Here is a 19,583-nt window from a genome sequence, read left to right as displayed (position 1 = left end):
GTTTCTAGTGGCATTTTGAAGTGTCGTGGTGGCAGCTCAAGTGAGTAGCAGCATTCTGACAGATATTTTTGGTATACAGTATATCAGTGTATATTGGTATCATGGTGGAGTTCACTGTTTTACATGTATATTATTGTCAAGGCTGGTTTTATAAATTTTTAATGCATTACTGATTTTTTTTTACTGATTTTTTATTAGTGACAGAGACCGCTAGGATCAAGTTAGCCCAGTGAATGGAGAAAAATATTTCTCAGGTCCAGTAGATGGAGGAGTAAATGTACCTCAGCCAGGCAGCAGAACTCCAATCAGACCCAGATGGGAGAAGAATTTTGGGGCGTCCAGTGTTTGTATGTTTTGTTTGTTTTTTTACATTCACTTTATGTATAACTCCAAAATTATTTAAGGTAGTTTTAGATCAAAATATTTCAATTGACACTCACTACAGCCAGATCCAGTGGGCGCATTGTATCCAGATGGATCTGAGCTACATGCACAAGAACCATATAATGGCCATATAAAGATCCAGTGTTCCCTGGTTAAAATGGAGAAGACAAAGTGGGTACAATTTTTTGCACTTTTTGCAATGTTTGCAATCATTATGCAGTAAAATAAACATTAGTTTTATCTTCTGCTGTAGGGTGATGAGTCTGAGTTGCCTAGACAAGGGTTCACTTTGAACCAAGGTACACAGAGGAGCGGACAATGGCATAGATGGGGAGGAGCCAGAAAACCACAGAAGAATGGCAGAGATGGTAGACCTTCTCACAAAGTAAGTTAGACTGCAGATTTAATGCCTAAAGACTTAAGTTCCTGGAGTTCCTTTAGTTTCAGTCTTTTCAACATGAAAACAATGTGCTATTGCCCTCATTCTGGAATAAACAGAATGGCATATTATTATTAATGTGGAAAAATAGAATATTTGCTGAAATATGAAAATGAATTTTTAATGTTGTTAAATCCCTTCAGCTAGATAGGATGCCAACACACCCAACCCAAGCTCTTGTAGAAGGGGGCAGAGAGAATCAAATGAATCCACTCTTTGGAAATCCCCTGAGTCCCAACATGATGGTAAGCTTAACATGCACTTTTCACAAATTCATTCATGGAATAAACAAGGTTTTATGTTAAGTTGTTATTGATTGTGTATAGATTTATGACTTCATTTTGCTTAATGTTCTAGGAAAACAGATAATTCAACCAAAGACATTATGGCCTGGTTTCACAGACAGGGCTTAGATTAAGCCAGGATTAGGCCATAGTTCAATTAGGACATTTAGGAACATCTTGAGACAAAACTTATTTATTAAAAAACGTATATTTTAGAATATGTTAGTGCAAGTGTCTTTCAGTTAAAACAGCCAAGACATGCATTTTAGTCTGAGACTAGGCTATGAAACTGGAGGTAAATGTCATGAACTAAATGCATTTGAAGTCTCTAATCTGTTTAATATTTTTATTCACTTGGATCTACATAGGCTGACAATGTCACTTTGCAGGTGAGTGAAACTTTGTACCCAGAAATAGAAGTCACATTTAATTTTTTGAGATGAGTCAATATATTAAAAAGCAAAAATAAACAAACATAAATATGTTCTCCTTTTAACAGAATGTTAGTGCTTTCTATCTAAAGTCACTAAATTAGAGAAATTGACATTAATTAACCTACCACACTGTATTTCAAGATATGAAAATACAATAAATCAGAAGATAAAATCAGAATAAATTTTGGCTTTTGTTTTCAGGGAGAGAATGTCTTCCTCTTGCCCAAAGTAAGTGAATGTAACAGTCCAAGTATAGATAATACTGTGCCATTCATTTTCCATTTGCAAAAGTTTACATTATGTTTTTTTTTTTTCATACTTTGTTTAATTTGGCATTGGACAGATAATAAGAGTTATAATTTAAACAAACAAAAAGCTATAAGAAAGTAAATGTTAAAGTTTTATGATATACACAGAAAATACTTTCTATCCATCCAGGGCAAGGGACAGCTGCAGCCACCAAAAATGGTAATAAAGTCTTAGATCCTTTAGATATGGTAATGTTTCATGTTGAAAAAATTTATACCATTTGTGACTTTTTTTATTTACAGGGTGGAGTGAATAGACCTCAGGAACTGGGGGTAAAGTTGTTAAAATAAAATAAAATAAAACCAGTCAGTTGTATATTTGTTCCCAACAGCAAAGACTCTCATTTGAATATGGCATGACACAGCTTGTAAATAATCAGGACCATGTACTAATATCACATCAGTTACATTATAGATATCTGCCAGTACCTAGAATCATTTTTCACATAACAGCATTCAATGCATTACTGATTCATTACTTGTGTCAATGTATTTGTATCTTGATCTTTTGAATGTCCTGGTTGTCTTTGCAGCTCCCTACATTCATGAAGATCAGTATTTTGGTTCTCAAGTTAAGAATGACTGGTTTTGATTTATTTGAATATATATTTTAGATGATCTTATTTTTATTTAATTGTTTGTTTGTTTGTTCGTTCATTAATTCTTTCAACATTGCTTTTGACTCTGATTCTCCAGGCAGAGTCTGAAAGTGACCGTGGGACAAACTAGGAAAGAACCAAATACAAAAACCACATTGGTAGGATAGATTGCAGTACATGCAATAATTCAAATCAGTTTGATTAAAAACCTTTGCCTTTAAATAACCTCTTCTTTTTTTTCACAGACAAACATCCAGCTATTATATAACAGCATAGAATTGTATAATGTAGCTTTTTTATTTATTTATTTATTTTGCTAATTAATGCCCTTTATAGTTGTTCACTCAACCACAGATTGCTGAATTTTTTTATTTATTTTTTTTTGCTTTAATCATTACTCTGGAGAATCAGTTCATTAAAAGTATTCGCATCAACAATGTAACATTGATCATTTTGTCCCTAAAGTGGGGTGATTTATTCTTAATTGTTAATACAAGAAAGCACTGCTCCTACTGAAGTTTCAGTAAAAGTACAAAAGAGAATTTTCAACATTATAAATAAATAAATAAATAAATAACTATAGACAAAATGAATTGATCATCTTTTATTTATTTGGTAATATGTCCAAGTTGAACAAAAATGTCTCCTGTGAGGGGTCTCCATGGTGGGATATCTGGAAAACCAACGACAAATTTACATACTGATATTTTAACTGGTATATACTCCTATTATAATATACAAATTTTAATACCTTTTTAATAATGAAATCTTCTGAGCCTATGGCTCAAACAATGAGAACCCAGGATGCCCCTGTCAGAGACAGGACTGGTTAACAAACTGTCTACAAATTCTACACTAATTATTCAGCCCAGCAATATTGTGTCAGGTTTGGTTATTAACAAAATGTTAACAAAATATTGCTTCTGAAAACACCTCTCCAGTTCCCGGACCAGGCCGATCACCACGGTAATCAGGAGCAGACGTTACCTTCTGGTCTGACTTTCCCCTGTTCTGAAAAAATGTTTCAGAACATTTAAAAAACATTATTTTTAAAATGTCTAAGAAAACACAAATACAAGTCCCTTAAGACTACATCAGAGTAATGTGATTCATGTTATTAAATTTAATAATTTAATATTAAATATTTATTAACTACATATATTCAAATATTTTTAGATGTTTCAAACAAAAATGCATTTTCATTGTTTCTTTCATGGACTTAATTCACTTTTCATTTAATCATTTTTCTTTGTAAAAATCACATTTTTGCCTAGTCAATCAATTGAAAGGAGAAGAAAATGTGAGGAACAAAAGTTCTACAATACCTGGATTGGTTGTATTGGTTGCACTGGCTGCATTGGTTGCATTGGTTGCAGTGGTTGCACTGGCTGCATTGGTTGCATTGGTTGCACTGGCTGCATTGGTTGCATTGGTTGCACTGGCTGCATTGGTTGCAATGGTTGCACTGGCTGCATTGGTTGCATCCTGTCCTGGCCTTGAATACTTGGGCCAGCGTTCTGGTTGGGTATCAGCCTTACAGGAGTGTTCCTCGGAGGATATAGATTAGTCAGGAAGAATGGAAATCCCTAAAAACAAACATGACTTTTTTACTCTCCAGACAAAATTTGTGAGAATAATTCAAAAAAACTTGTGAAAAAAAAGCAAACAATCCATGAGTGCACGATGTTCCCTGTATGTTTGTACCGGGGGAAGGTTCTGTGTTGGTATGCCATAGTTGGGACCGATGCCAGGTATAGGCTGCTCCTGCAGCAATGGGGGCAACTGTGCTGGGTTCAGCTGGTTCATTTGAGGGGGCAGGAAGGGTCCCTGCATCCCAGGGTTGAAGTTCAGCACCTGTGGGGGCTGCTGCTGAAACAGGAAGGGAGGGAAAAAAGCAGTTCCCTAAGAAGAAAGAAAGCAAAGATTTAAATGAGCCCCTTATAATATGAGCACCATACCAACAGAACACCATATTAAGATAACAGTTAATTCCTTGTTTCAGGTTAAGAAATTATATATCTCTATCAATATGTTATGGCAGATTTTACCCTCGAATGCGCACGTAAACTCTCCTAATAGGTTTTTTTTTTTTTTTTTTTTTTTTTACATGACTGGATTCTGAATTACCTGTGCTGGACCCAAACCCACACCTGCCAGAGTGAGTCCATTGAGACGCAAAACCTACAAAGAAGGAAAAAGAGACATGAGCATAACAGAAAACAAAAATGTACACAACTATTCAAAAGTTTGGGATTAGTATATATGTATTTATACACCATATTTTTTGACAGTAAAGACATTTACAAGTATGCAAAAGATTTATTTTAAACTTTCTATTAATCAATGAATCCCAAAAAAGTCAGCAAATCAGCATAATAGAATGATATCTGAAGCATCATGACACTGAAGAATGGAGAAATGATGCAGAAAATTCAGCTTTGCCACAGCCTTAAAATATATTTTAAATACTAAAATAGAAAAGCATTATTTTAATTTGTAATAATATTTTGCAGCATTACTGCTTTTACTTTGTTTTTGATCAAATAAATGTTGTTTTGGTGAGCAAAGGAAACTTTTAAAACATCTAATTGACCCTAAACTTTTAAAGGTAGAATTTAATATATAATATCTAGTATAAAATTCATGACAAAATGCATAAGAGACATACCTCATTACTGTTACTTGCAATTATTCCAATTTGTGGCTGGTAGATCTGAGAAACACAAACAGATTTGTTACTATAGATTCAAGATGAAAACATTCATTTATAAATGGACACTTACAGGAGCACAAGTGCAAATGCTGAGAAGACCAGCCATCGAAAAGATGACCTGAAACTTCATCCTGGTTATCTGTGGATAGAAAACAAAAAAAAAATCTATGAAAATGAACATATACTAAATTCTAATGGTCAATAAATGCAATAAATCAACAACAGTAAATAAATGCAGAATATTAGAGAAAATAAAAGTACATTCGAGGCAGAGCAGAAGTGCATACTATTAGCGTCTTTTCCCCTTTGCTTTTTAAACTGGTGCATGCTCTCTTATAATATCAGGTTGCTGTAGCCGTGACACATATGGTGTGTAATGTGTCTCAATTTGTCTATACCGCGTCATATATAGACATGAATCATTATGGTCAACTGAGCTGCTAATTGTTTTCATCAATTTATTGTCTGAGTTTGAGTACGTCTGTATTCACAGTATGTGTGTTTTGATTCATTATCAGTGTTATTAAGTCATTAAAAACATTTAATGCTTAACAGATATAGAGCACATGCACCAGTGCTTTAGATCAGAACTGAGCTTCCTCACAGACTCACACGCAGGCTGAATGAAGAGCTGTTTGTTCTGTGAGGTAAGGAGACAAATTATTGTCTGACTGAAAATGAAAAAACAAGATTTAACCATTCTCTTCAAAACAATAATTATGGCAATTAGTGTGGTCATCTCCACTTAGTAATTACATGGTTTAGGGGCTGAGTATTCCAGACAGAAGAACCAGACTGAAATGGTTTGTGTTTCCTCAGCTGTATTGACCTTTCTCATTTCTAAAATGTGCAAGAACCTTAGGAGTCCAGTAGATGGCATAAAAAATCAATCTGCAAAAATCTCACTATTTAATATATATTTTAGAACATACTTTCTATTTTAGAAAAAGACTGTGTAGGTTTGGTTATAATAAGTAATCAACATGTTTAATCATGTAACCCTATTTCAATCTTTTTTTGTTGTTGTTGTTGTTGTAGACAGCAAAACGCTATATTTTTATTTTTATTTTATTTTATTTTATTTTATTTTTTAATTAACAAGGTCTGTCTGTACCTGGGGGTGTTTGTTTGTTGATTGATTTTGAGGCATCAGAAATTTGCATTAGGAACTTGTCAACTTTAAAACTGTTTATGGCCTTGATAAGCAAAGTAGTTAAAATACCTGTGCTAAATCACACACTTTAACATTTGAGGTCTGTACAATATTTTGAAATCTCTTATGCTCATCGTGGCTCACCAAGGCTTTATTTGATAAAAAAAATGAAGTAAAACCATAAAATTATTAAACAAATATTTTAATAATATTAAAATTATGATTAAAATTATTAAAGTTATTATTACAATCGAAAATAACTCTATTTTTAAATATTTTTAAAAGCTTAATTTTCAGCAGCCATTTCTCCAGTGGTACAATAACTTTTTTTTTCTTTTATGTTTTCTATTATGACTATAATGTTCAGAAGAACAGCATTTTAAAAGCCACCTTTGATTGCTTTAATGCATCCTGCATAACGCAGAATAATAGTATTTATGAAAAGTGTTTTAATAAAAGAAAATATCTATCCATCTAGCTATCTATCTATCTATCTATCTATCTATCTATCTATCTTAACATTTTATTGACCTAAGCTTTTAAATGGTATATTATGAACAAATATTATTTTATGTCTTTGTCTGTGTAACTTTTGAAGGTTTAGCGACTTTTTCTGTCCTGATGCCATTATGTGGTAGGTTAATGCAAACTTTTCTGTAGACATAGTGTGAATCATAATAATTGTTATGGATTTCTTTAAATAGACGTCTATGTGGACCAGTAGCCAAGTCAGAAATTTGCTTTGTCAGAGACTTGACAAAAGAGTACATAGCCTTAATGGAGAGCTGAGTGAGGTACTGAGGCAAATTAGAAACAAGGAATAGAAAAACAGATTAAATTGGTATATCTGAAACAGTGATAATGTGGATGATGATGATTATTATGATATATATTAATACATTATATTAATACATTTCATAAGATAAAATAAATAATTACAGAGCAGAAATGCTGTTTCTTTCCTTTTAAAAAAAAAAAAAAATGTTCCGCAGTAACTTCAGGAAGACTGTTGCCAGTAAATGGAAATATAACACAATAAACAAACTTTCAAAAAGTGTAATAAGCCATAATATTATCACATGATTAAGAGGGTGAAAATATTCATTGTTGCAACAATCTGGTGACTTTTATTCAGTATTCGGTATAAGCATTTGTTACAAATGTTGACAATTTGTCTGTATTAAGCAAATCATTAGACATTTTAACTAAAGTACATTATACTTATCAATGATTCTGTAATATTCTAAATAAAGAATGACATTTATTGCAGAGAAGAGAAGGTCTCTTGAAAGTATCTGTGAAAAGAAACAAACTCAGTCAGCTTCTCAGCAAGAGTATTAATTATTGTACATTAAAATCAATGTGAACTGTGTCAACACATGTATAAAACACACCTTAGCTGTATGCGTCACTCAAATTTACCCAACAGGATTTCCAGACACAGCAGGGTTGACCTGAGCTGGCATCTGTATATGCAGACGATAAATCATATTATAATGCAGTCTACCACTCAATAGATTTAAGAAAAATACAAAATTATTTTTTCTACAAACCTGGGTGATTGAGACAGGTGGTCTTGCAGTTGTCCTTCTGAGAAAAGAGCGCTGAGAACGATTTAACACAGTTAAGTGGATGGCAGGAATTCTGCCTTTTGAATGTTGCATAAACACTGAATATTGCTAAACAATGAAGTTACAGTACACTTTTTACTACAGACTTACATATCAGAAAGCATATGAACTGAATGAATAATAACCAGTTAGTTATTAGTAGGTTACACTACAAGTGACTAAGATAAAGTTAAACGTTTTTACATTGGAGATTTTGGATCAGTGGCCAAAAATTGGCCTTAAAAAAACAACAACAACAACGGTTTTGCCTGTAATCGCTTCACCAAATGTACCTTAAATCTAGTTAGTGAGCCTGATGGTACAGCTTGATTATTTCCAGTAGGGCCTTGTCCAGCCTAAAAGTATTAGGAATGAGTCTCATGAATATATTTATAGCCCATACATATATTTTATAGTATTAGAATAGTACTAGCAACTTGTTTTGTACCATAACTTGCTGCGGAGGCATTATGGCTGGTTGATTCTGGGGCCCACCAATGTAATATGGCAAACCCTGTTGATCAAAACAGTCCACAACAACATCCCAAATTATATTAATTTAGACTGAATTAAATGCATATTGTTACACCAACATTGTAAATGAAAATTAACAAATACCCCATTAGGTGAAGCGAAAGGGTAAGCCAGCTGAGGTCCAAAATTGAGGGGACCATAGGGAACTGCGGCCACAGGTGGCTGCTGAAGTATATATGGAGGAAGAGCCGCAGCAGGCAGAATCTGTCAGATAACAGATTTGTTTCTTATAAACACGTAGCTATTCACTTTACAAGGCATTATTTGATGTGCTGGAGTCATGTGGATCACTTGTGGATTATTGTGATGTTTTTATCTGGTGTTTGGTGTATTATTGTGGATGAATTGTTTATTTTTGTGATGTTTTTTGGTGAGCAAGTAATGTAATGTAAAAGTTCTCCAAATCAGTTCAGATTAAAACAGCAACAACCTCACTAACATCTTGGATGGTCTGAGTAGATTTTCAGCATATTTTCATATTTGGGGGAACTTTTCCTAAGTGGTAAATCTTCAGTTCCTACCTGTGCTAATGGAGGCTGTCCTATAACAGCAGGACCACCAGAGAGCACGGGTGGGTTCAGACCACCCACCAGTAGAGGGTTAACTCCATTTACACCAGTAACCAGACCACCATTCAGACCATTGATCAGACGCAGCTTCTAAAAATAAGTGCAGCTTAAAGCGCCAGTGTTAAAAGTAACTTGGATAATTCTGATGTGAATGATCTTACCTTTGCTGAGGTGATCTAAAAGAGAAGTATCAAAGTGATCAAAAAAATGTGTAAATGAACTTGTAAATCAACGAGTGACCAAAATATATAACGTAACATTATTAGATGAAATCAATGTACTCACATCAGCAATTACGGTCAGAGCCATAATGGTTATAACAAAGTTCTTCATCTTGCAATCTGAAAATCAGCATTTTTTAAATGACAAATTCTGAATTTGATACTAACACAATCATGCTGCATAAATATAAACCAATTTTTACATGGCATTCTTTCATGAGATTTATTTCCTTATGTCACAGTAGCAAAAATGTTTCTGGCACTCACCTGTTTATCGCTCCAGTAGTGATTTGCTCTGCCATGTACAGTACAGTATAGATCTCCAAAGCCTTTTATTGAGCTGAACGATCTAGTTCAGCCAATTAGAGTTCAACACTAATCCAGCTGTGTTTATCAGCAGGATATTAGGAAGCATTACATTGTTATTCAAATATTTTCAAGTTTACCACAAGGATATCTTCTGGCAGAATTTGTGGTCATTTGAGTTTTTAAGGATTTTGGAGTTCTTAGAGTGACTAAACATACACAGATTTACACACGACGTAAGTCACATTACATCATCGTGTTCACTGTAGCCTGCACAGACACATGAAAACAGAGATATGGTCCCAGATATAGTTTTGCTCATGATCTATATGTGTTAAAATCTCCTGGTTTGAATGTCTTCGTTCTTAGATCATTTGTATTGTCATGTAGTCAACAAATGTCAGCCCTGCCATGACACAAAAGCGGCCATACCTGTTTAAATAAATAAAAAATAGAAATAGAAATACAAATTATATATATGATTATATATATATATATATATATATATATATATATATATATAGATATATATATATATATATATACAGTTATGCTCACAAGTTTACATACCCCTTGATGAATATGCAAAATGTTAATAATTTTCACAAAATAAGAGGGATCATGAAAATTGCATGTTATTTTTTATTTAGTACTGTGTTGAATAAGCTATTTCACATGGATGATTATATATACTCCCCAAGACAAAATAATAACTGATTTTGAAAAAATGACCCCGTACAAAAGTTTACATGCCCTTGAATATTAACCTTCTGGCCCTCTTCGGTCATTTTTGACCAAAAAATTTTATATTTTAAAAATTTAAAAAATCTTAGCTTCATCGGAATGAGATGACACTTGGTGACTTTTGTCACATTAGCAATATGATTACACAAAAAAAAATCATGGACATGATTTGGATATGTTAAAAAAAAAAAAAAAAAAAGGCACACTTACCTTCTTCACGGTCAAAAATTTGTTACATAGAAAATTGATGGGAATTGAGAATGAATTTGAAATACGATAAGTTGTTATTTTTGTTTTACTATTTTGGTGTTAGATACTACAAATCAGCCACTGGCAGCAATCAAGGGGTGACTCTTCAGAATATCAGGAGTGCAAAATAAATTATGAAATTTTTATTCCTCTTTTTGACATCTACTGTTTGATACTGATTGTTTTTGCTGTTGTTAGTTTATTATGTTTCATCAAAATTGCTGTTCCCTTCTGAAGTTTTATTAACATTTATTGAAGTACATTGAATAAAATATTAATTACAAAATGTTTGTATAGTGCTTTAAATGATCACTTTTCATTACTTATTTGTTTAGATTTTTTAATTATCAAATACAGAGTAACAAAAATGCTTTCTTATGTGTTCCCTTTCTAACAAGATTTTAATGTTTGACTGTAATCATAATGTAAAACCTGATACTTATCTAACCAAAAATATCTAAACCTTGACAAAAAGTAATCTTTTAGAATGTCTAGATATAGATCTAAATGCAAAACCTAAAAAAAAGGAGATGAGGTCTAAAAATCTATGGGAATCCAAAGGCCTCTGTATATATCTATATAGGGTGCTAATAGAGGAGGTTATGCAACATTACACAAGTAAACAAGTTTTTATTTTTTTTAATGCCTCCAGATTGCCCAATTCTCACATCAAAAAATGGATTTTAAATGCTTTCACTCTATTTTAATGTGAAATATTGCAAATATATATTAATTCTAATGGAGAAAATGGCTCATTAAAATTGTATAAATATTGCATAGTATCATAAAACACCCTAAAAATCATAAATAATAATCAAAAAATATTATTGAACAAAAATATTTTACATAGGTTTTCCTGAAGAAAAAAAAAGTTACATTTCAAGGCTTCGGTCACTTTTGCCCACGAAGAAGGTAAGTGTGACTCCTAAACGAAGAGGGCCAGTGGGTTAAAACTGTGTGTCATTTTCTGGATATTCAAGCTTATTCAAGACAGTACTAAATAAAAAAAAAATTAAAAATAACATGCAATTTTTTTTTTGTTCCCTCTTATTTTGTTAAAATTATAAACATTTTGCATATTCTAAAATGGGTATGTAAACTTAAGTGCACAACTGTATGTATATATAAAAGTAAATCTCTTTAAATTAATATTATGGTATATATTAATGTATACATTCTGACATTTCACGTAGGTGGTAAAATTACTAAAACTAGTGTTACTTTAGCTATTACTAAAGACATTTTGTTTTAAAAAAAAACAGTAATATACCTTTTCATCTTCTGGAAAATTTCATGCTTTGAATTTGTTATTAAATTAATCATTCATTCATTCATATTATGTGAGTTTTGATCATAAAAATTAATAGAATACACAGATACACTGTAAACATTTTAGTGTGTGTAATACTTTATATTGTAAACATTTTACTTAATAAAACAAATTCAATAGAAAAAAGGTTATACCACAAGGTTAGTATCGAAAGCTTATAAATAGAATAAAAAAGTGCAATATATCAAAGTGCAGAATAATGCTTATTAAGAATAAGCACAGTCAAGCAAGTGGGTTTCCAGTGTGGCCACATCTGACATCATCATTACGACAAGAATAATAGTTGTGCACCCCAAGCCTAATGATTTAAGATGCCTAACAGCAATGTAAACATGTCAGAAAAAAAGGCTATTATATGATTTACAATAAAAATACTTCACATTAATTTAACACTCTGTGGCTAACTGGAATTGAAAGTGACTGTGCTGTGCTTTATACATCGCTACACTATTGATGATGGAAAATTTATATTTTTGGCCAAAAACAAGACTGCAGCTACAGGCCTTCCTGAAGTAAAAAATATAATCAATTTCTCTTCAAGTTTAACATATTGTTCACTGGCACAGTTATGCAGTTGCTCAAAGAATATCCAATTAAATCTAATGCCATCTTTTTCATAGCATATAATACAGCAGCGGAAGAACATTTGAGGAGGATTTTTTTTTTTTTTTTTTTTCAGTTCTCTTAAAGTATTCTTAAATTGTTTCTCTAATTCCTATTCCACACGTAATATACTCTTCAGTGTTGTCTTGCTTCTCAGTGGTCCTCACAGGCTCAGTCATGGTCTCCTCGACAGGTGTGTGTAGATGAACTTCAGGCTCTGGGTTGGTTTCTTCTTGTGAAAATTCAATGCATGCAGGCTCTCTCATCGGTTCTGGATTTATATTCACATTAGACTGTATTGCACTATAACTGCAGCGATACTGCTGTGCTTGTGACTGTCTACAACACTGACAGCAAAGGAACAGGCAAATGAGAATGAAACCAATTATCACAGACAGAGCTATGTAGTGATGTCTCTGGGTCACACCTGTGCATGACAAAGAAAGGAACTTAGTTCTGAATGCAAACGAAAGGCAATTATTAAAACTGAAAAGAACAAATTAAACAACAAAAAATGAAATTAGTTTGATTTCAAACTTACCCTCCACAGTGACAGTGTTGACACCAATGACTTCATCCATCTCATTTTTCACAGTAAATGTGCCTGTATCAGTGGACGTTAACTCGCGCAGCACAAGGAAGTTATTTATGACAGATACTCTGTGCGTGTACTCAGATGAGCATGTAGGTTTGTTTCCCGTCACACTGCAAACAGGCGTCTCATCTGCATCATGACCGGTGAAAGTTACCCTTACATGGTCAGAGCCAAACAGGTCCAGGGTGAGATTTCCCCCAAACTTTTTTGCATAAAACTTTTGATCAGCTGAAGAAAGAATTTCACTCTTTTAGTTAAACTTTTTTTTTTCTATTACAGGAGAAAAAAGAAAGTGTAAAAAATGTAATATTTAACAACCTGTAACATTGAGAGTAACAGCACCAGGATAACCCTGTTCTTCTGTAGTTCTGTGATAGCACCGGTACAATCCCTTATCTGACATGGTGACCCTGACCATGTTAAGGGAAAGATCTCCGTCCTTATAATAGTGCAGTGAAACTAATACCCTGCCTGTAAATCCTGAGCCATATGTTGTAATTCCTTTTTGAACTTGTAACACCATTCGGTCATCTTTTTTCCACAGGATGTTCACAGTGTCATCAGTGATTTGTTTCTCTGTGCGTGCATAGCAGGGTAGTGTGACATTGCTACTGACTGAGGTGCTCACAGTAGTTGGTACTAAACAATGAAAGGACCCAATACAAAGCATTAGATCACATCTAACAGTGGTAAGCACCTTATTTAGGGTGATAAACATTACCATTAAATAATCATATGCCATGTCTAACTAAAAAATTAGAACTTACCAAGAGCTTCTAAGTGGAATCTACAGGCAACCGCTGAATCACATTTGACCATGTACCAGCCTTCATCATTGTACAGAACAGGATACAGGGCTAGAGACATTTTTCCAGGCTTAAGGCTCACTCTGTTCTTAAAGTTGTCTCCTTTGGTGCAAGTCTCTTGGACACATTTTACAACGTCTAGATTTTCATTGTTAGTGTGGAATGTCCACAAGAGATGTCCATTACATGTCTCATTACAAGTGAAAATCGCAGTATCCCCAATGTTTACTGCAACAGGGATCGACATTCCACCTAGAAAGGGTCCTAGCAGGAAAGAGAGAGTAAAAAGAATTTTAGAAGGACATATTTGATTGTATTTGACAGATTAACATACTAACATCATAGTATTAACTAATAAGAATTAAATGCTCTAGTTTAGATCCTTGTTTTTGACCAAGATAAATACTGTTCAGATTGGAAACTATTTACCTAATAGGATAGTGATGTATTAAAAAGATATTGGCCCCTTAAATACCTTCAGTGTAGTTGGCTCATTTTTATAAATAACTTGTAATGTCATATCTACTTTTTTGAAAGTGCTTTTTCATTAAGAAATATGATGAAAAATCATCATCATAATATATAAATTCACACACACACACACACACACAAATGAATCTGCATTTTACCAAAGGTTAGGAGCAAATAAAGAAGGCTCTTCGATGGGTGAAGTAGATTCATAGTTGTCTGGTGGCCTCTGGAACTGGAGGATTTAAGAATGAGAGGACAGGAAATGTAGACAGTTCAGTGTAATGTCATGTAATATCATTACTATTTTGTCTCTTCCACACTTCTAGTATTTTTCTGATGTTTTTGGGAGTACAGCATTCAAAAAGAGGAAGATTATTTTGGATAAAACTGGAAGGAATTCATTCACACTAATTTAATAAATAATAATGTATTGTTATAAATAATAACTCAATAAATAATTCATATCCTTGCAAGTGCATTTGCACATTAATTGTGCACCATATTGTTATTGTTATCATCATCATTATTATCAATATGTAAAGTCAGAGTGGTTGTTTAAAAAAATGCAATAAATTTAATAAATTATACATTAAAAGCTTTGCTTTTATTATATTTAATGTTTTAAAGCTGCACACAGTTTCTAGGATGGTTGTATTAAGTTGTTTAAAGGTAGGGTAGGCAGTTCTGAGACATCTAGCTAGCAGAACTACAAAAATAAAACATTTTCAAAACATACTTCGCAACCTGACGCATTGACTGGACAAACATCAGAAGACTTAAACCGGTATAAAATAAATAAATAAATAAATAAATAAATGTTTCTAGAAAAAAATGCCTACCCTACACCTTTGAGTTGTTATCAAGATAAGATACTCATGAACTGAAAAACTGAGACAGAAGACAAAGATACTACACCACTTTAAATCTCAACATGCGCACGTGTTCATTGTTAAGATGTGAGAAAACAGAAGACTTGACCTTTAGTGCATCATTCATGATGAAGGTCACAATAAACCAACAACTGTTAGAACTTCAGCTGTTGAGCAGCGTAAATTTCACATAATAACAGACTCTCTGACAAGAAATGTAGCCTTTAGTCTTAAAAAATTTGATAAATAAAAAAATAAAAATACAAAATAGCGTTTAGTCACCTGTCCTTATGCAAGCTCTCCGTTCTTCCACTTCTAAATCCAGCTAACATTATTCTTTAGGGTTCTATCGACACAACATTTAACACATGTAAGACGAGTCAAAATGCGTGCGAACCGAATTAATACATCCAACTTTAACAGTCGACGATAAAAGAAATCTTGAAGACACGGAAGCGAGTTGACGTGTCTGAACCGGTCTGAACTAGTGATGTTCGGCTCTTGGACGAATCGTTCTTTTGAGCCGGTTCTTTTTGAGTTGGTTTAGTGTTGTTTTATTTAATTGATTTTTTTAATGGCATGTTGAAATCGATTAAATTATCGGCTAACATCAAAGGTTGATTAGGTTATTGTTGAGATCCTCGGTAAAAATAAAACATTATCCTCGGAAAATTGAGCCGGTTTTGATTGAGTTGGTGTGTGCTTGGTTTTTTCTGTCTATGGTGCCGAGTAGGCCGTCGCCATCTTGGCAGCGCGTTATGGAGTTAGAATTGTGTCTTTATTACATGCGAGAAAATAAAAGATCTGAGAGAAAAAAAAAGTTTGAGAAAAAGTTATCACACTGATAGAGAAAATATCCTGTTGGTACATTAGCCTATAGCATTATTAGGTCTGCCGTTATTATTTCTGAATGTAGCTAATAAAATGCAACTCTCACAAACTTAATTTATTTTTTAGTGTGTTTTCATGTATGTTTTTATCCAGCTTTATTTTTCCATTGCATCTAAAAATTACTTTGTGCATCACATTCACTCTGCGCGCTCAGTCTGCCTCTAGCATTGTTCAGCTTTGGACGATTTCAAAATGTTTGATATAAAAGTTGCTGTCACATTTTATACAGGAATTGTTCATAAAAAAAAAAAAAAAAAATATATATATATATATATATATATATATATATATTGTTAGTTTTATGCTAACATGCAATCAAGGTCTTCAGATACTATATAAGACACAAGTTCATTTAGACTAGACTATTTAACATGCACTGTGACATTTTACCATTTTCAACTTATAAACTCCTTGAGATTTTAAAGTCAGTTTAATAGTTTTGAAATTCAAGTTGAATCTAGTATAAAAAGGTTTTAAATTGCTTAAATTATTTCTATGAATTAATAAGTTAGCATGACTTTTTCATCATAGCATTTTTTATGAGCTGTATTCGTTTTCTGAAACCAAGCACCCACTTTTTTCTTTTTAAAATCTATTAATCGCTCGCATATCTCCTACAACCTACAAATAAGGGCTAATAGAGGTTCTTTCTTTTATTATTTATTTATAATGTTTATTTTTGAAGAAAATAAGTATTTATTCTTTAATAAAATAAGGGACAGAATAAGGGACGATCCAAATATTTGTAATGTACAATAATATAGGCCTATATCTGCCTGCAGTTAAAAAGTTATATTTGTTTTGATTCACCCATTTATGTAGGGATACAATTATTCTAAAAATAAAAAAATTAAATAATGTCATAAAAAAACGCCATCGTCCTGAATAAATTTTACCATTATAGAATTGGGGGTAGTAATTTAGGAGGTGAAAATACAGTGAAATTACAAATGGCATTGGATTTTAAAGCATAACAACTGAAGGTCTATGAAACATTTCTATGATGCATTTTTTTTTAAACAATGGCACTTAAAGTTTTCAACTAAAATATTATTTCAACCATAAAGCCTGTGAATAAATAAAATGCATACTTTTCAATGAAAGAACACTGAGAGTGTAGGTTGCTTCTGGTGTTTGGATTTTTACTTCAATATAATGAGATCCAAGTTTAAGCATAGCCTACACTAGGTTTTTTTAATCTCTATTTAACAGCATTAGCGCAATGAAACACGTCTTCCTTCAAGTAGACTGAATGTTTTCCCGCCTAGCTAAATGTTGGGCTCATGATCAAGGCGTGAAACTATCTAAATCAAAACATTCATTTGGCATTTGATTTAAAAAATAGTATAAACCAGGTGAGTTTGCAAGTTGCTCAGCCAGCTGTGTGTCATCATCTGACCCAAACATTGGAGTGTCCGTGCTCAACTAAACTAGCCATAAGGCAGAGGCGGCATCTATGCAGGTGAACCGAACAACAGTGTAATGATTCAGTTCGACTCCCAAGACAAGACGATGCTCCCCCGACTGGCCAATAGGAACGTGACCCCGCCCATGACACAATTCTCACAGTGAAAGCAAAATCCTGACACGAGAGCAAGAAATTGCATCGAGAGCAAAGAAAAGCATTTCGAGAGAAACACTTTTTTTTTTTTAGAGAAAATTTTTCACACTGATAGTAAAACATATACAGTACAGACCAAAAGTTTGGAAACATTACTATTTTTAATGTTTTTGAAAGAAGTTTCTTCTGCTCATCAAGCCTGCATTTATTTGATCAAAAATACAGGAAAAACAGTAATATTGTGAAATATTATTACAACTTAAAATAATAGTTTTCTATTTGAATATACTTTTAAAAAAATAATTTATTCCTGTGATGCAAAGCTGAATTTTCAGCATCATTACTCCAGCCTTCAGTGTCACATGTAACATCCAGTCTATCACATGATCATTTAGAAATCATTCTAATATTCTGATTTATTATGAGTGTTGGAAACAGTTCTGCTGTCAAAGATATTTGATGAATAAAATGTGAAAAAAGAACTGCATTTATTCAAAAAAAAAAAAAATTCTAATAATATATATTCTAATAATATATTTTCTTTACTATCACTTTTTATCAATTTAACACATCCTTGCTGAATAAAAGTATTGATTTTTATTTAAAAAAAGAAAGAAAAAAAAATTACTGGCCCCAAATTACTGACCAGTAGTGTATATTGTTATTACAAAATTATTTATATTTTAAAAACATAGCTTCTTTTTATTTTTTTTTTTTTTTTTACTTTTTATTCATCAAAGTATCCTAAAAAAAAGTATCACATGTTCTGAAAAAAAATGTTAAGCAGCAGAACTGTTTCCAACTTTGATAATGAATCATCATATTAGAATGATTTCTAAAGGATCATGTGATAATGATCCTAAAAATTCAGCTTTGCATCACAGAAATAAATTATAATTTAAAGTATAATAAATGTAAAAACGATTATTTTAAATTGTAATAATATATCACAAAATATTGCATTTTTTTCTGTATTTTTGATCAAATAAATGCAGGCTTGATGAGCAGAAGAAACTTCTTTCAAAAACATTAAAAATAGTAATGTTTCCAAACTTTTAGTCTGTACTGTATATTTGAGAGTTTTTTTTTCAAAGTATTTTGAGAGAGATTTTTTTTTCTCAGAAATAATTTTAAAAATTTCTAATTTATATTTTTTTATGTTCTATGAGAAAATACTTTCTCTCAAAACTTTTTTTAGTCTCAAATATTATTATTTTTTGCTATTGGTATGAAAACTTTTTCTCTCAAATATTCTTTTTTCTCTCATGAAATGCTTTTTTGCTATCAGTGTGATAACTTTTTCTCTCAGATCTTTTATTTTCTCGCATGTAATAAAGACACAATTCTAACACCGCGCGACTTTACCGGATAATCGAAAATTGGCAAAAAGGCGGGAGCTGGTTGCTGAAGCCACGCCCACCTATCGCGACGGCAGTGTCAGCAGCGGCAATCAATCTGTCTGTCAATTTGGTTGGCTCTTAATTATGCAGAACTTTAAGGCTTAATATAATTTAAACGGATGAGTTATAAAAAATTCACCCCCCTCACAGTTGTCATGAAGGGCAAAATTAGCTATACAGACCAAAATTAATTTTTGAACCAGGCTGTAAACATGTTTTTCTCTGCTGTTTTAGTCACTTCCTTGTTGGCTTCACGAGAGAGAGCAGGAGGTTGCCGCTGGCTTAAAACCCATGTATTGTAGTAGGCTTCGAATACGCATGTGCACAATGACCTATTACATTGGACTTTTATTATTATATTACAATTGTCTTATATTGGGGAAGTCCTGGGCTAGTGGTTAGAGAGTTTGACTCCTAACCCTAAGGTTGTGGGTTTGAGTCTTGGGCTGGCAATACCACGACTGAGGTGCCCTTGAGCAAGGCACCAAACCCCAACTGCTCCCTGGGTGC

At 32.7% G+C, this 19,583-nt stretch overlaps 3 protein-coding genes across 3 annotated transcripts; all 3 read right to left on the bottom strand.

Annotated features, from left to right (window-relative positions):
* Positions 1-3,046: 3,046 nt before the first annotated feature.
* LOC122136297 (putative proline-rich receptor-like protein kinase PERK11) lies at positions 3,047-6,076 on the bottom strand. The gene is made up of 9 exons (XM_042719374.1): positions 5,423-6,076; positions 5,232-5,300; positions 5,117-5,161; positions 4,576-4,629; positions 4,153-4,350; positions 3,774-4,034; positions 3,382-3,459; positions 3,200-3,258; positions 3,047-3,121 (listed from the first exon to the last, which is right to left on the bottom strand). Exons 1-8 carry the CDS (start codon positions 5,486-5,488, stop codon positions 3,226-3,228), a joined length of 804 nt encoding a protein of 267 aa, XP_042575308.1. The 5' UTR covers positions 5,489-6,076; the 3' UTR covers positions 3,047-3,121; positions 3,200-3,225.
* Positions 6,077-7,708: 1,632 nt separating this feature from the next.
* On the bottom strand, positions 7,709-9,905 carry scpp9 (secretory calcium-binding phosphoprotein 9). Its single transcript, XM_042718543.1, has 9 exons — positions 9,516-9,905; positions 9,313-9,368; positions 9,189-9,203; positions 8,980-9,117; positions 8,543-8,662; positions 8,373-8,438; positions 8,218-8,280; positions 7,868-7,918; positions 7,709-7,780 (listed from the first exon to the last, which is right to left on the bottom strand). The coding sequence occupies exons 2-9, from the start codon at positions 9,358-9,360 to the stop codon at positions 7,733-7,735; spliced, it is 549 nt and encodes a 182-aa protein (XP_042574477.1). The 5' UTR covers positions 9,361-9,368; positions 9,516-9,905; the 3' UTR covers positions 7,709-7,732.
* A 2,065-nt stretch (positions 9,906-11,970) lies between these two features.
* On the bottom strand, positions 11,971-15,755 carry LOC109092331. The gene is made up of 6 exons (XM_042759766.1): positions 15,504-15,755; positions 14,511-14,584; positions 13,843-14,145; positions 13,394-13,714; positions 13,022-13,303; positions 11,971-12,907 (listed from the first exon to the last, which is right to left on the bottom strand). The coding sequence occupies exons 1-6, from the start codon at positions 15,551-15,553 to the stop codon at positions 12,573-12,575; spliced, it is 1,365 nt and encodes a 454-aa protein (XP_042615700.1). The 5' UTR covers positions 15,554-15,755; the 3' UTR covers positions 11,971-12,572.
* Between the last annotated feature and the right edge of the window lie 3,828 nt (positions 15,756-19,583).

The sequence above is a fragment of the Cyprinus carpio genome, chromosome A1 (assembly GCF_018340385.1).
Source record: "Cyprinus carpio isolate SPL01 chromosome A1, ASM1834038v1, whole genome shotgun sequence".
In the NCBI taxonomy this organism is placed as follows: Eukaryota; Metazoa; Chordata; class Actinopteri; order Cypriniformes; family Cyprinidae; genus Cyprinus; species Cyprinus carpio.
Note: the sequence above shows the minus strand (reverse complement) of the source record. Positions and strands in the feature narration are given on the sequence as shown.

Excerpts from the sequence above, each read along its gene's own strand:
- LOC122136297 (XM_042719374.1), bottom strand. The coding sequence starts at position 5,488 with ATGCACCAGTTTAAAAAGCAAAGGGGAAAAGACGCTAATAGTATGCAC. Across the intron at positions 5,301-5,422 it reads ACTTCTGCTCTGCCTCGAAT|ATAACCAGGATGAAGTTTCA; the intron begins GTACTTTTATTT and ends TTCTATCCACAG. Across the intron at positions 4,351-4,575 it reads TGGGTTTGGGTCCAGCACAG|GGAACTGCTTTTTTCCCTCC; the intron begins GTAATTCAGAAT and ends CTTTCTTCTTAG.
- scpp9 (XM_042718543.1), bottom strand. The coding sequence starts at position 9,360 with ATGAAGAACTTTGTTATAACCATTATGGCTCTGACCGTAATTGCTGAT. Across the intron at positions 8,663-8,979 it reads GACAGCCTCCATTAGCACAG|ATTCTGCCTGCTGCGGCTCT; the intron begins GTAGGAACTGAA and ends GTTATCTGACAG. Across the intron at positions 7,919-8,217 it reads GCTCACTAACTAGATTTAAG|CGCTCTTTTCTCAGAAGGAC; the intron begins GTACATTTGGTG and ends AATCGTTCTCAG.
- LOC109092331 (XM_042759766.1), bottom strand. The coding sequence starts at position 15,553 with ATGTTAGCTGGATTTAGAAGTGGAAGAACGGAGAGCTTGCATAAGGAC. Across the intron at positions 14,146-14,510 it reads TTATTTGCTCCTAACCTTTG|GACCCTTTCTAGGTGGAATG; the intron begins GTAAAATGCAGA and ends CTTTCCTGCTAG. Across the intron at positions 13,304-13,393 it reads TGTTACTCTCAATGTTACAG|CTGATCAAAAGTTTTATGCA; the intron begins GTTGTTAAATAT and ends TTCTTTCTTCAG.